At 40.7% G+C, this 16877-nt stretch overlaps 1 protein-coding gene and 1 pseudogene across 4 annotated transcripts; both read right to left on the reverse strand.

Annotated features, from left to right (window-relative positions):
• Positions 1 to 500: 500 nt before the first annotated feature.
• LOC118310586 (sodium- and chloride-dependent betaine transporter-like) lies at positions 501 to 10212 on the reverse strand. Of its 4 annotated transcripts, none has more exons than XM_035633638.2 (17): positions 10077 to 10212; positions 9559 to 9672; positions 9342 to 9470; positions 8587 to 9243; positions 7161 to 7295; positions 6427 to 6564; positions 5864 to 5951; positions 5611 to 5743; positions 5398 to 5532; positions 5120 to 5223; positions 4662 to 4786; positions 2595 to 2707; positions 2369 to 2506; positions 2177 to 2279; positions 1828 to 1928; positions 1063 to 1233; positions 501 to 755 (listed from the first exon to the last, which is right to left on the reverse strand). In XM_035633638.2, the coding sequence occupies exons 4-17, from the start codon at positions 8669 to 8671 to the stop codon at positions 648 to 650; spliced, it is 1677 nt and encodes a 558-aa protein (XP_035489531.2). In that variant the 5' UTR covers positions 8672 to 9243; positions 9342 to 9470; positions 9559 to 9672; positions 10077 to 10212; the 3' UTR covers positions 501 to 647. The 4 variants fall into 4 exon arrangements, with proteins under 4 accessions (XP_035489531.2, XP_047188242.1, XP_035489530.2 ...); XM_047332286.1 differs by having other exon boundaries at positions 9333 to 9470; XM_035633637.2 differs by lacking the exons at positions 8587 to 9243; positions 9342 to 9470; positions 9559 to 9672; positions 10077 to 10212 and adding an exon at positions 7429 to 7608.
• Positions 10213 to 10360: 148 nt separating this feature from the next.
• Positions 10361 to 16852, reverse strand: LOC118310591 (annotated as a pseudogene).
• Positions 16853 to 16877: the final 25 nt, after the last annotated feature.

Here is a 16877-nt window from a genome sequence, read left to right on the forward strand (position 1 = left end):
CAGGGACGATACCGATACCGATTTTTACGATAAAGGCCGTTAACCGATAATTGAAACCGATATTTGTCTGCAGCTAACAAAAGGTGTCAAAAGGGGTCGAAATTTTAGAATACCACAAACTCTTAACACAAATGCCGAAAAGCACACGTTTGATTCACAGACCCTTTCAAAATGACACTTAACCAAAAAAGGGGGCGGCGAGCTATCAGCAGCGTTATTGAACCAACAAACCTGGGCGGGACATTGCTAGTGTGATATGAACGCCAGGTCGTAAAATATTAAAATATGTTCCAAGGGGACTGAATTTACACATTCCTAATTTACTATACGTTAATACGTAAGTCTGTCGGAGTTTGTGAATTTACATATCTGATGGTTTGGCACACAAAGTTTATTTGAGATATATCGCAGTACAACCATTCATGGATATTTCAGACAGAGAGAGATTCCAACAAAAAAAATATGAATCAATAAATGAAGCTTTAAGACAATTGGATGATTTTCTTTTCTTTAATCTTCATGCGTATACATGTACAGACAGTACATTGAATCAATCTTATCTACTTTCCCTCTTGATATCCCTTAGCTATAAACCGACTGACCTAATGTTTGAAGTGTATTAGTTAAGGAGACTTTTAAAGGTAATATTAAGCTGTCTCTGCAGACGTCCTCAACGCCACAGTCGTCCCCTCCTCTCCCATTTTTCTTCTCTGCCCGGCTGGATCTTCAGCAGGACGACAAAGGATGTACAAACGCTGGAACGCAGCAAGGCTCAGGATGAGCAAGGGCCTTTGAAACAACATGCAGTACATAAGGCCTGACTACCCCCACCACTAAATGTGACCCCGTTGGCCAACACAGTGTAAAAGCCAGACTCTTATTTATTTTCACACCATTTCAAAAGATAAACTCCAAAAACACTCAAGTGTCCAAAGTAGATCCATCAGCTTTAGCTGCTCTATGATCTTGCAGAGCACCCATTGGCGGGTGGCCATAGATTTTTAAGATAAGTTCTTTTTAAGGCTTCAAAAGCTGAGAAAAAACTTTTGTCTTAACACTCACCTGTCTGAAGGTTCCTGGTGTCACACACATCTGTCCGACCGCCCACAGTGGCACCATGAGAACTGAGGAGAAAGTCATGGTCCATCCCAGTGCGTACGCCCAGTCAGGGTAGATGTACCAGTCATTAATCTTGAGGTGAGTGTAACCAACCAGGTACAGGATAAAGGAAATCTGTCAAGGTTTGTAGGATTATGGTTTTAAGGGGGAGAAACAGGATAAAGAGTTGAATTTAGAAATGTGTAAGAACATAGACCCTTTCAAATAGCCGTAGTTATTCAGAACAAATATTGTATTGCTGTTTTCAGACATGAACTCTGGAAAATGTTCAGAAAATGACGTCCCGAAATTTTTCCCGCAGTTTGCTGTTCACATATGAAGAAAGCAGCAGGAGATTTTTCCGAGTCAGTCACCATTCACAACAGCAGGAAAAGTTCTGGAACATTCAGGCAAAGGGTGGAATGGAAAGGTTCAGGGAAATGTCTGGAGCAACATGTGCATGCGTTTTCACATACAGCCTACAGCCGCTCCAGAAAAAGTAGCTTAGCATTAGTGCCAAATTACAGAAAAGCAGGAATAGTCCACTCTTGCTGGACAATGCCACAGCATAAAAGGTTTTATATCTTTAGAAGTTTGGCAACACGACTCCATCGCTCTGCCGAGGGATCACTTTCGGCATCGCAGCGCTCATATACGGCCAAACCGACCCGTTGGCATCGCTGTCGTCTCTTAGTTTTCGAATTAGAGTTAAAAACTTGTGCGGCTCACCAGTGACAGCAGAGGGTTGATGTATTTCCAGCACAGATGGAAGAAAAACGATGGTCTCTGTCCTGTCATGTCCTCGATGACGTTAATAACACGATCAGAGCCTAAAAAGATTTGACGTTTTCAAGTCAAATCAAGTTTTGGGAATTATGTTGCAGAAAAAAACAATTTGATTAAAATCGTTGGTTACATTCTGACCATACAAACCAAAAAACTCAAAACGATGATATGATATGAACAAAGCATAACCTCGTAACTATTTACTGGCAATAAAAATCATGCATACACTATATTCATGCTCTACAAATACTCAGAGCATATCATGGAAATGAGATGAATTTTATTTGCTCACCAAAACTCCAGGCCAGAGCCAGACACTCAGATAGAATCATGGAATAATGACAAACTCGGGTACAACCATAATAATCAATGAGCTGGAACACGTAAATCCCTCCCTACAGCAGGAGGAGACGAGATATGAGTCAGTGAAGTAGTTCGGCAAACATTTATTGAAAGTAGCTTGAGGGTGATTCCATTTGTTGACCTCAGTAACCAAGGTCAGATGTGCGAGGAAGAAGAACGAACAGACGAGAAGAACAAAGACTTCAGACCTTCCTGGTGCACGCAAGCTGGTCGGAAACAAGTCGCTCATCGATGTGACAAAACACTCGACTGTGACAAACTGGAGACAAAACAGAGCTAATGACATTTTTTTGGCCCCAAAGCGACCGGTTGTAATCATTTTCATTATTATCAGCAAAGTGACTTACATGAGTGTCAACACTGAGTAAAAAGAGCATCAGGAAAAAGCAGACACTCCAGAACTGTGGCCAAGGCATCATGGCTGTAGCCTCGGGGTAAGCAATGAACGCCAAACCTGGACCTTTGAATTGGACGTTGACAAGAAAGAGGCATTTGGTAAGCATTTATTTAAAATTGTTAAAATAAACAAACTCAGATGAAATCAGGAAAGGATTTCCAGTAGAAGTACATTTTAAGAAAGTCTGATTTGAGTTTAAAAAAACCAAAACATTTTTACGATTTCTTTGGGAAAGTTGTTCCAGAAATTTGGGGCCCTGACTGCAAAGGCTTTTAACCTGGCCTCTGGGATCATTGAGAAGACCTCTGTCTGAGGATCTCAAGCTACGCAAAGGTTCATACAGGATTAGAAGATCTAAAACATAATCAGGAGGGTTTTTAGGCCCTTCTTAAAAGAGAGAGTGCTTTGTGGAGCCCTCAGGTGGTCTGGAAGGGAAGTCCACAGGCGAAGGCTCGATCCCCCATGGTGCGCAGCCTGGTCCTGGAGGGCTGAAGGGTGAAGGTTTTGTTTCCCGAGCGGAGGATGGGTGAGGAGGTTTGTGGTGAGAGTAGATCTTTGAGGTAGGGAGGGGCATTGCCGTGGATGCACTGATAGGTGAGTAGGGAGATTTTGTAATCAATCCTGAATGAGACAGGAAGTCAGTGGAGTGAGTGAAGGACGGGTGTGATGTGGTCATATTTTCGTATCCTCACCAGGATCCTAGCGGCGCTGTTTTGGACGTATTGAAGCTTTTGAATGCTCTTGCCAGGAGTCCCGAGGAGGAGAGCGTTGCAGTAGTCCAGCCTTGAGGAGACAAAGGCGTTGACAAGTTTCTCGGCATCTGACAGACAGAGTGTGGGACGGAGTTTGGCAATGTTCCTGAGGTGATAGAAGGAGGTCTTGCACAGATGTTTAATGTGGGTGTCAAATGTAAGATGAGGGTCAAATGTTACACCCAAGTTGGTGACTGTTGATGACAGTACCAACTAAAATAGCTTCTGTTTAGGAACTATTAAGCTGTAGGAAGTTTTCTGTCATCCACGCCTTTATCTCCTCAAGGCAGGAGCCAAGTGAGGATGATGACGATGACAGTGACGCTGCAGATGAGATAGGGTCGGTTTTTATGTACAGAGTGTGTCATCAGTGTAACAATGGAATGATATTCCATGCTGGCTGATGATGCGGCCAAGGGGAAGAGTGTAGAGGCCCTATAGGTCTCTGTGGGCCCCCACAGCCATGATGCTGATTCATTTACGATACTGTGTGTTCTGTTAGTAATTAGCTAGCTAACTCCTACTGTATTCAGGTAGTAAAAGTTACAATTAGCTAGCTAGCAATAGCAGCTGTGTCGATCACTGGCAGCTGGTAGCTGCTAGCTGGCTGTCGTAGTAGGAGTTTGCCAACAGCTAGCCACCTTTCTTTTGAAAGAAATTAAGTAACAGTTGTTTTCCTCTTTCTTTTTTCTGTTTTCTCTTCTGGGACCACTACTTTACTTTCCTTGGGGAAGACTTGACAAAGTCACTGGTCAGTAGATTAGCTCATGCTGAGTCGGGACAGCGCACTAAACCATTTAGCGCCTTTTGTAAGGGGTGGGAGGGCCTCAGAGAACCTCGACTATTTTTTGAAATACATAGTTCAGTCTCTCAACCAATGTATTCAATTTTTTTTTCTATGTTATGATACTAATTCTTTAGAAAACACTAATTCCAGGCTTTCAGGGGCCCCTCCACCCCTGGGCCCTGGGTAGTCTGTACGTGGGAGCCGGGCCAATGAAGGGCCTTACAGGTGATCAACAAAATCTTCGGACGACACAAATATCGCACGCACGTGAAATATTTGAAGTCAAGTGAAAAAATTTGCATGATGCGATGTCATGAAAGCCAATTCGCGTTGAGATTCTCCCGATGTTTACTCGCATCACTCGCACGCAGAAACACAAATGATCCTGTGGCCCAACTCATGGGTAACAGGTCAGACAGGTGTAATGTGTAATGTCATATCATGTGTAATACATTTCATGTCAAATCTTTGCATTTACCTGCCTCGGCTACAGAGTCGACAGGAACGCCCTGTTTCTGAGCCATGAATCCAAGAACAGAGAAGACGACAAATCCAGCAAGAAAACTGGTGCCGCTGTTCAGCAGACAAAGCCAGAAGCAATCTCTGTAGGCCAGAGAAACACAAACCACCTTTACATTAGTACATCATATTAGTATATAATATGATATACAGGTATTTTTTTAAATATATTGTTGTTTAGTACATTATAAAGTGTATTGTTCTCGTTATTTTTGTTGTGTCCTTTTAAGGGGCAGTAAGCTATTCTGGAGAACACTTGTTTCTCTCTTTGATGTTGTTGTGATTTTATATAATTATTATAATATTCGCAGATTTTTCCAAAACGTGTATTGCTTTAGAATTGCTTACTGCCCCTTTAACAGTTCGTAGATGTGAAGAACCCCCTCAAAGTAATTGTGTTTTGTACTCTATACTTACTTGTAACAGTTGTTTTTGTACTTATTATAGCTGCCCAAAACTTTTATGGTTCCTGTAGCCAGACTGTAGGAGAAGCATATCTGAGATCCTGCTTCTAACCAGACCTGTCATGTGACATACATATATATATTATATACAGAGTATTGCATACTGCAGTAAAAGAAGTATTGCACATTTCTTTAGCAGATCAAAATGGGAATTTTTGGTCCTCAGATTCAGACTTCAGATTAAATTTTTAAGTCATACTTTGTGTGACTTTACTTGCACAGGTAAAATACCTCAAGATTAGCTAAATGTTTAAAGTCAGGATACAGGTAAAAGTAGATTCCTTCCCATGCTCCAGGTAAAGTCAGCCCCCTGATGAGCAGTACCAGGAGCATCACGTAGGGGAAAGTGGCAGTGAAGTATGCTACCTTTAAATTTAAAAAAAAAACTGAATTAATAGAGATTATTAATAAGTGTAAGGGTTTATATAAAATATTTCCACTGACCTTTCCTGTTGATCTGACATTTTTCCAGATACTGAAGTAGCAAAACACCCAGCAGGCCAGAAGAGTCAAGGCCAGATCCCATCTCACACTTCCCAGCTCCTCAATGCCTCGAGACATGCCCAGAACCCGCCGCCTGAGTTAAGGAGAAATCTTTTGTGTTACGATGTTTTTTTTCTCACTGCAACCGGTCACCATATGCAGTAATCTTTAATGCATAGAGAAAAGGAATTTAAAGAATTGAATTTGGACTCACTCCCAGAACTCAGTTGCAGCAGAAGTGGTGTTGGTCAACGTGGTGTGATTTGCAGTCACATTAGGTGAAGAAAGAACCACACAGTTGACTGATATTGCAAACACAGAAAATGTCTGCAGTTACATGGTGAATCTCAGCCCAGTGCATCTTAAGATAGTTTTAACTGTCAATGCACAAATCTTGTGTGAATTTTTAGCAAGTTTTTGTAATTAACTGACAATCATATACACAAGCTGTCATTGGATTAGCAAGTAAAAACTTTTGTGCGACTGGTGAATTTGACTATTAGTTTAAAATTTAATATATTTATTTATTGTAATTTATTTCCTGTGTATCTGTCCCTTCCCCCACAACTTGCCGACAGCTACAGAATCTGCAGCCCCATTTTGCATCCCTCTGTCTTCATTTGTTTATTAATTTTTGTCTCAACAATATGTCCTTACTTATTACTGTGCAACAAATTACATGAATTCATCTAATTTCACTTTGGCTAATCTCATTCCCTGTTTTTTGTAACCGTTTGTAACCTTTTTATGATGTAAAATCCATAGTTTTACATTTACCTGTATTCCAGGTGTTGTCACAGCTGGCCCAGGGAAGCTGGGATGTGAATGAGAAAGCCAGGTAGAGGAGAGTCCACACTTGGATTATTATGTAGCTGGAATCATAGAGTTTCATCATGAAATGCCCATATCCTATTCCTAAAATACAGAACAGGAAAAAACATCTGTCAGATATTTAGTTGAGTCAAGTTGTCAGAGCTAGTTGAGTTTCAAAGAGTAAGTATAAACATGACAAATCAACAATACATTTCAGATTTTAGTATTAAATATTTGCACCTATGTATAAAATAGATTAGGATAATTGGAAACAGGTGTAATTTCTACTGTATAAACGACAGTTTGTAATGGTGATCATTATTGTTCTAAGTCAAATGTTTTGACAGCAAGGCTCTTTTTGTAAAACCTGTAGTTGACAGAACAATGTTAAAAGAATATTCCTCTATGTTCCTCTTTATATTAATGAACTTCTTCATACAACAGTTTTTTTAAATGCAAGATCAGGGAACAAAATAATGCAGTGCTAAAACATTGAAAAACAGCATTAAAAAAATAAGAATACAATGATTAAAAAGGTGTATTAGGATTGATACAAGGATTGTTTAAGGTAGGGAGTTCTAGAGCTGAGGAGCCTTGACTGCAAAAACCCAATCACCTATAGTAACTAAGTCCTCCTCTGTTACCATAGGTAACTGACTGCATCTGACTTCATCATTTATCTGAGCTCGTCACCTCACCTTGTGCCAGTGGACACAGTTTCCTCCAGCAGGTGATGAATCCCTCCTGGGTGTACTGACCCATTGCCGTCTCCAACAGGAACAGTGGGATCCCACAGAACACAGCTAACAGACCGTATGGCACGAGAAAGGCTCCTGATTACAGAGACACAGAAATGTCACATTAATTGAGGGATTTCCTCCAATTGTCAATCCTCAATCGTACTTCTTTCCCTTGTGAACTATACCCCATAATATCCTTACTAAATACAGAGTTTGTATGATTCACCTCCTCCGTTCTTGTAGCAGAGGTAAGGAAATCTCCACACGTTGCCCAAACCGACCACATTTCCTGCCAAGACCAGAATATATTCCGTTTTACTGGCCCAATGTCCTCTGTCTCCGGTCCCCGTCTCATTTTCGGCATTTCTTCTTTCTCTGTTCATCTTAACATCTATTCCTTGCCCGTTTCTTTTAATCCCCTGTGATAAAACTTTGACCTTTGCTGCTTTTATTTGAAGAATATGTGACTTCGCCCTGCCCTCAAGCTGGCATTATACCCAAATTACAAAACTAGCAACTCCAGTTTTAAGGACTGATGTTTATTACAATACCATTGTTGTGTTCCTTTTGTAATTTGGCTTTTTTGTGAACACATGCAATCATATGGCAAATCCAATTCCAGCAAATCCAGCGCATCAGCTCATTTGATTCCAAATGGGAAATAAATGACAGACCAGGGTTTTTATCCTCTCTTCAATGTGCTACTTTCTTTACTATTAAAGAAAAAGTACTGGTTCAGGGTTGAACAGCTTGTAGACAAAGTTAATTAGTGGCTAATAGTATTTCAGCCATAAGCTACTGTGAAGTTATTATTCTCAGAGGCTGGTGGTGGAGACCAAAACAGAGCTAAAAGGAAGTCAGCATTTGGTTTGCGGATTTGTAACAAAGCCAAAAACACATCATGGCGTAGCAGTGAAATTGTAGTCCGTGATGGCGTATGATGTGACCAAGGGCTAGCATGTACAGAATGAACAGAAGGGGACCAAGCACCGGACCTTGGGGGACACCGTGTGTAACTGGGGTGGAATAGGATTGGCCGTTATCGATGGAAATGTTGTGAAACCTGTCCCAGAGGTAGGATTTGAACCAGGAAAGTGAGGAGTCAATTATGCTAATTATGATTGCAGGTGACTGTGGAGTCTGGTGTGGTTAACGGTGTCGAAGGCGGCGCTGGGGTTAGAATAATAGGCTAATAGTCTAAGATGGATGCTGAGCCATTTAGTACACAGTTAGGATGGGGCTGGTTGGGGTGGGGGGGGGGGGGTCGGAAATGAACAGCTCATTAGTTAATGAGTCACTCAGTATTTTCATTCTTAAGCATAACAAAAAAGGTTACAGACAATGTCATTTGACAATTTGGGTTAGGGTTAGTCTTAACACTCACCTGTCTGAAGGTTCCTGGTGTCACACACATCTGTCCGACCGCCCACAGTGGCACCATGAGAACTGAGGAGAAAGTCATGGTCCATCCCAGTGCGTACGCCCAGTCAGGGTAGATGTACCAGTCATTAATCTTGAGGTGAGTGTAACCAACCAGGTACAGGATAAAAGAAATCTGTCAAGGTTCGTAGAATTATGGTTTCAAGGGGGAGAAACAGGATAAAGAGTTGAATTTAGAAATGTGTAAGAACATAGACCCTTTCAAATAGCCGTAGTTATTCAGAAAAATATTGTATTGCTGTTTTCAGACCAAAATTTTCCCAGAGTTTGCTGTTCACATATGAAGAAAGCAGCAGGAGATTTTTCCGAGTCAGTCACCATTCACAACAGCAGGAAAAGTTCTGGAACATTCAGGCAAAGGGTGGAATGGAAAGGTTCAGGGAACCAGTAAATAGATCTTGTAACTATTTACTGGCAATAAAAATCATGCATTCACTATATTCATGCTCTTCAAATACTCAGAGCATATCATGGAAATGAGATGAATGTTATTTGCTCACCCAAACTCCAGGCCAGAGCCAGACACACATAGAATCATGAAATAACGACAAACTTGGGTACAACCATAATAATCGATGAGCCGGAACACGTAAATCCCTCCCTACAGCAGGAAGAGACGAGATATGAGTCAGTGAAGTAGTTTGAGAAACATTTATTGAAAGTAGCTTGAGGGTGATTCCATTTGTTGACCTCAGTTACCAAGGTCAGATGTGCGAGGAAGAAGAACGAACAGACGAGAAGAACAAAGACTTCAGACCTTCCTGGTGCACGCAAGCTGGTTGGAAACAAGTCGCTCATCGATGTGACAAAACACTCGACTGTGACAAACTGGAGACAAAACAGAGCTAATGACATTTTCGTGGCCCCAAAGCGACCGGTTGTAATCATTATCATTATTATCAGCAAAGTGACTTACATGAGTGTCAACACTGAGTAAAAAGAGCATCAGGAAAAAGCAGACACTCCAGAACTGTGGCCAAGGCATCATGGCTGTAGCCTCGGGTTAAGCAATGAACGCCAAAACCTGGACCTTTGAATTGGACGTTGACAAGAAAGAAGCATTTTGGATAGTATTTATTTAAAATTGTACGAATAAACAAACTCACCTAAAATCAGGAAAGGATTTCCAGTAGAAGTACATTTTAAGAAAGTTTGATTTGAGTTAAAAAAAAAAAAAAAAATATCTATGATTTCCTTGGGGAAGTTTTTCCAGAGATTTGGGGCCCTGACTGCAAAGGCTTTTAACCTGGCCTCTGGGATCATTGAGAAGACCTCTGTCTGAGGATCTCAAGCTACGCAAAGGTTCATGAGCAGAACCAGGAGCACCATGTAGGGAAAGTGGCAGTGAAGTATGCTACCTTTAAATAAAAAAAACACAGAATTAATGAAGATAATTAATAAGTGTAAGATTTTATATGAAATATTTCCACTGACCTTTCCTGTTGATCTGACACTTTTCCAGATACTGAAGTAGCAAAACACCCAGCAGGCCAGGAGAGTCAAGGCCAGATCCCATCTCACACTTCCCAGCTCCTCAATGCCTCGAGACATGCCCAGAACCCGCCGCCTGAGTTAAGGAGACACTTTTTGGTCTTTTTTGGTCCCTACAACCAGACAAAAGACAAAAGTCATGTCCAGTACAGAGTAAGCTCTATAGATGTTTTAACTTGGTCACCATATGCAGTAATCTTTAATGCATTGAGAAAACGAATTTGGACTCACTCCCGGAACTCAGTTGCAGCGGAAGTGGTGTTGGTCAACATGTTTGTGATTTGCGGTCACATTTGGTGAAGAAAGACCTACACAGTTGACTGATATAGGAAACACAAAGATGATGATTTTGAGGAATTACTCAGAAAATGGTGAATCTCCTGATCAGTTTGCGGATGCACAGTGCAACTGTCGGTGCAGAAATCATGTGTGAGTTTTTCGCAAATGGCGAATGAATACAACATAAAATGCAAATCTTTGTAATTGACTAATAATCAAATGACTGAGCTGGTCTAGCAAGGAAAAACCTGCCTCTACTATTTGCCTTTTTTGTGCGACTGGTGAATTTGACTGATTCATTGAGTATTTAATCATTTCCAGTCATTCTGGCACTGCTGAACCCGACAGAACAACAGGGTAATATGTGCAACACCATTTTGCATCCCTCTGTCTTGATTTATTGATTAATATTTGTCTCAACAATATGTCCTTACTTATTACTGTTTCCACACACTACATGGATTCATCTAATCTCACTTTGGCTATTGTCATGCCCTGGTTTTATAACCATATATAACCCTTCTATAACATAAATTCCATAGTTTTACATTTACCTGTATTCCAGGTGTTGTCACAGCTGGCCCAGGGAAGCTGGGATGTGAATGAGAAAGCCAGGTAGAGGAGAGTCCACACTTGGATTATTATGTAGCTGGGGTCATAGCGTTTCATCATGAAATGCCCATATCCTATTCCTAAAATACAGAAAGGAAACATAATATAACAAACATAACAAATCACCAATACATGTCTCCAGCTTCAAGTTCCTGGGGACCCACATCACAGAGGACCTCTCCTGGTCCACTAACACCTCCAGTCTGGTTAAGAAGGCCCACCAACGCCTATTTTTCCTGAGGACACTGAAGAGACACCACCTGTCTTCAGCTGTACTGACTAACTTCTACCGCTGTGTGATCGAGAGCATCCTGACCAGCTGTGTCACAGTCTGGTACGGAAACTGCTCTGTCGCAGACCGTAAGGCGATACAGCGGGTGGTAAAAACTGCCCAGCGCATCACAAGGTGTCCACTTCCCGCCATTGAGGACGTCCAGAGGAAACGCTGTCTGCGTCGAGCCCGCAGCATCCTTAAAGACCCCTCCCACCCTGCCCACGAACTGTTTGTCCTCTTGCCCTCTGGTAGGCGCTACAGAAGCCTTCGGACCAGAACCAGCAGACTGAAGAACAGCTTTTTCCCCAGAGCTATTTCTCTATTGAACTCTGCCCCCCGAACTCTGAACTCTGTCTCCCTTCCGAACTCTGCCCCCCGCTGACCCCCCTGCCCCTGCATATCTCCTCACACCCATCATCCCCCCACCACTCCTCCTGGTCACACACACATACATCTCTCATCCACCTGTATTATTGTCCACTGCAACTACATCTGTATAGTATGTTCATATCACCTCAATAAGTTATCGACCTGTACATTTGTCCATATTCTGTATATTCTGTATATTATCTGTTACCTAGCATAGCATGTTCACTGCACCTTAATCTGTATATTATAATCTGTAGAATACACTTATACTTATATTTATAGTATTTATTTATATTTATAGCATCCCATTAATCCTATCTGTAAATTCTGTAATTACTTTTGTACATAGCACAGACTCTTGCACTATCTGCTTATTGCACTTCTGGTGAGATGCCAAACCTCATTTCGTTACTCTATACTTGTATATGTGTAATGACAATAAAGTTGAATCTCATCTCATCTCACATTTAAGATTTTAGTATTTAATATTTGCACCTATGTATAGATTAGAGTATTTGGAAAAAGGTGTAATTTCCATATTTACTGTATAAACAGTTTGTAATAGTGATCATTATTGTTCTAAATCAGGTTTTGACAGCAAGGCTCTTTTTGTAAAACCTGTATCTGACACAGAACAATGTTAAAGGAACATTCCTCTAATGTTATAATAATAATGAATGATAAACTTTATTCATTCAGCACTTTTCCAAACTCTGTTACAAAGTGCTTTATGTGGTTTAAACTGAATCAAAACAGTTCAGGACTTGGGCAAATGAGATCAGGAAAATGAAATATTCCAGTACAAAAGCATTGAAATGTAGCATTAAAACAATAACAACACAATGATAAAACAAGGATTGTTTAAGGTAGGGAGTTGTAGAGCTGAGGAGGCTTGACTGCAAAAACCCGGTCACCTATAGCAACTAAGTCCTCCTCTGTTACCATAGGTAACTGACTGCATCTGACTTCATCATTTATCTGAGCTCGTCACCTCACCTTGTGCCAGTGGACACAGTTTCCTCCAGCAGGTGATGAATCCCTCCTGGGTGTACTGACCCATTGTCGTCTCCAACAGGAACAGTGGGATCCCACAGAACACAGCTAACAGACCGTATGGCACGAGAAAGGCTCCTGATTACAGAGACACAGAAATGTCACATTAATTGAGGGATTTCCTCCAATTGTCAATCCTCAATCGTACTTCTTTCCCCAGTGAACTATACCCCACAATGTCCTTACTAAATACAGAGTTTGTATGATTCACCTCCTCCGTTCTTGTAGCAGAGGTAAGGAAATCTCCACACGTTGCCCAAACCGACCACAATTCCTGCAACGACCAGCATATATTCCGTTTTACTGGCCCAATGTCCTCTGTCTCCGGTCCCTGTCTCATTTTCGGCTTTTCTTCTTTCTCTGTTCATCTCAACATCTATTCCTTGCCTGTTTCTCTTAACCTTTAAGGACAAAACTTTGATGTATGCTGCCTTCATACTATTTACTTTGACTTCACCCTGCCCTCAAGAAACTAGCAATTCAAGTATCAAGGTCTTTTTTTGTTACAATATTATTGTTTTGTTCATTTTCTAATTTGGCTTTTTAGTGAACACATGCAATCATATGGCAAATCCAATTCTGGAAAATCCAGCGCATCAGCACATTTGATTCCAAATGGGAAATAAATAAAAGACCAGGGTTTTTATCCTCTCTTCAATATATCCTACTCTCTTTACTCTATTCAGTCCTTGTTGCCATTAAAGAAAAAGTAACTGCAGTAAACTGCCCAGGGTTGAACAGCTTGTAAACAAAGGTAATTAGTGGCTAATAGTGTTAAGCTAAAAGCCACTGTATTATTCTCAGGCGCTGGTGGGGGAGACCAAAACAGAGCTAAAAGGAAGTCTGTATTTGGATTTCAGATTTGTAACAAAGCCAGAAACACAGATCCTAATGAATATTACTGTTGGCACATGCACTGTGACGGGCCATGACAATGTCCAATCTTCTCATGGATGTGTTTGACATTAGAAACCTTCATACAGATCAGTGATCAAAGAAGAGTTAGTTGTGTTTTTTGGGGGGTTCATTGGAGAATCTGCATCAGCAGATTTTAATAGAGCTGTTTGACTTTTAAATTAGGCTGCTGTCTTTATGGTGTAAACTATAAAAACAGGTATCATGCAACATAGAAACAAAGTGAGTGGCATAGATATGGAAACAAAAGAAAGAAGAAGAATCCAATGCAGATCTATTTGAGAGAATCAGAAAGTATCCCTTACCCGACCTTTACTTTCCTGGATCAGGGTTCGCAGAATCAAGTCAGCTACACAATGGCATACAACAAATAAAAATGTATACCTGTAAATGCATTAAAACTGTTTTCAAAATCTTAAAGATGCTTTCACTTTTTGCGTTGTAGTTATTCTCTGGTTTATTTTTTTGAAGTACAAAGTGTACACTGGAACATGCCGACCCAGTAAATACTCACATTAATGGTACAACATTTTACTGCTCATTCATTGATCTATTAGGTGTGAAATTGTCCGAGTGAGCCCATGTGAGAATACAGCAGGAAAAATTCCCGAAGATTCACAGCGAGCCAGCGGGGAGCTCTACGTTGTCGACCCAGTTTGCTAATATGTACAGTATATACATAAACTAATAATGTAAAATAATACTTGCTTGTAACCGACTATTTCTGCACTCTGCTTTTTTGTTTAATGAGCATTGATTACTCTTCCACCACCGACCAACTCCATGAACTCTGCGGGTCTCTTCAACTTCCTCTCTAACCTCCCTGATGAAGTGACAACACTTTTTCCAGACTTTTTATGTATTTATTTTTCCGCTTTTTTTCCTATTGTGGAAATAAAATGAATACCATGGAAATCAAATGGTTACTTCTGTATTTGCAGACACTAATGAGGCTTTACAGAAGGTGCAAATGAATGTGTTTTGTGTTCGGCAAACAAATCCATGCCTGCAGCCTAATGCATTAACAATGAAAGTAAATCTACACACCACAAGACTATAATAACTAAGACACAGCTGTCAGCTAATAGGCTTAGATGGATACTGCGTCCTTTACACAGTTAGGATGGGGTGGGGGGGTCGGAAATAAACAGCTCATTAGTTAAAGAGGCACTCTGTATTTTAATTCTTAAGCAAAGTTGCCAACAACAACAAAAAAAAGGTTAAGTATGAAACCAGGTCATATTACTGTGAAACCTTTCCTTTGTACCAGACCCATTTAAAATGAACTAGTAGACAATGTGGTCTTTGGGGACTGGTTGCTCTCTAATAACCAGACTACCCTGTTAGCCCACACAGACGCACCGCACCCATTTGCTCCCAGCAGAACTGGTATTTGGATGAGCTATAAGCACTCCGGCGTGAAAAAGGATATCCCGACGTGTTTCAGGGAGTGGCCACTAGTGGTTTTGGTTTTTTCCCCCTCCATCATCTGTTGAGTGAGGTCAGACCTCATGTATTTCTATTCGGGAGGAGGAGGTCTCACAGCTGCAGCTTCCAAAGCAAAATACTTGTCTTAGAGACAGCTGTGTCACAGTGCTACGCTTACATCCTCTTTTGGGTGTAACAATAGCTCCAGTGTTCATAATGTTTTCCTCACGTTTCCCTTAAAATGACAAAGAAAAAAAAAGAATCATGTCTCCTGAACTGCGACAGTTTGCAAACATCCAAATATTCAAAGACAGTTCACACCAAATGGAAACTTTCACTCTTCTTGCATTTCATTTCACATGCATTTTCCATTAATTCAGCGTAGCAAATTCAATATCCTAAAAAAAACAACCCATGGGATTTTGACATATTTTTTAACTGGTTTTAACAAAGCTTGTCCACACAACATGCCTTTGTGTTGACAGACATGCAAACATGTGCTATGGGGTTACTGAGGTTGAGTATGACATGTAACTGCAGTCACGTTGTTTTACTCCCAGAGGTCCAAGTTAACTGTACACATTTATTCCAGTTCTTCTATTTTTCTGGAGCCTTTAAATAATGTATACGTTGGTATATTGAGATGTTTGCTCCACTAAATTTGAAAACCTTAGTGACAAGATTCTTTAATGTGGTTTTAAGTGCATAACATAGAAGAAACTTTAACAAAACGGAGAGTTTAAACAAGCCTGCTATAGATGGAATGTTTATGCATCTACAAAAGCTATGAAAATGTGGTCTTTTTAATTAATCAAGATTTGTAGTAATTGACCTGCTATATTCTGTATATATGATATTACTTTTTACTCCATTACTTTACATTGATTTGACAGCAAACTACTTTTCACATCATGATTTTATGTACAAACATGTGATTTTATTTTATAAAATACATTGTTAGTAGACTGGAGAATCCAACACTTGGTGAAATGAAAGATGAATATTGATAACCGCTCCAACTCAAGCAGCTATAACATTAAAACGCTTCTGACATATGCATGCATGCATGCAACAACAATAATAATTAAAAATTATATAACGATAAAGCACAGACAGGGGCCATTTAACAGGGAAACCTTTACTGTTTATTTAATTGTTATACATTAATGGAGTATTTTTTACATTGTGTCTTGCTACTCTTCATTTTTTGTGACCGAGTTTTCAGTGACAATCAAAAGCCTGCGAGTCATTTGAATCGTTTCACCACGGGCGTAGCACTAGGGGGGAAAGGGGACAGACTACCCAAGGGGGCCTGGAGCCGCTAGCTAGCAGCTTCCTAGCTGTGATCGACACAGCTGCTATTGCTAGCCGGCTAGCTAACTGTAACTTTTACTACCTGCTACAGTTGGAGATAGCTGGCTAGTTACTATAAGAACACACACACACACACACACAGCATCATAAATTAATCAGCATCATAGCTTACAAGGGGCCCAAAGAGACTGCTCATGTATAGGGCCCAGAATTTGGTGCTACGCCCCTGGGCGGATATTCGCTGGTTATGATCCTGTGGCCAAACTCATGAGTAACGCGACACGAAAATTCACTTCACGTTTAACCAACACGGAGCCAATGTCAAACAGGCCAGTACAGGTGTAATGCATCGTCTACTGCTTTATCCATTTAAGGGGGGCTGGAGCCAATCCCAGCTCACACCTACGGTCAAGTTAGAGTCTCCAATGAACCTGACCCCATTCTGCATGTCTTTGGACTGTGGGAGGAAGCCGGAGAACCCGGAGAGAACCCACGCATGA

Source organism: Scophthalmus maximus, chromosome 5 (assembly GCF_022379125.1).
Source record: "Scophthalmus maximus strain ysfricsl-2021 chromosome 5, ASM2237912v1, whole genome shotgun sequence".
Classification (NCBI taxonomy): domain Eukaryota; kingdom Metazoa; phylum Chordata; class Actinopteri; order Pleuronectiformes; family Scophthalmidae; genus Scophthalmus; species Scophthalmus maximus.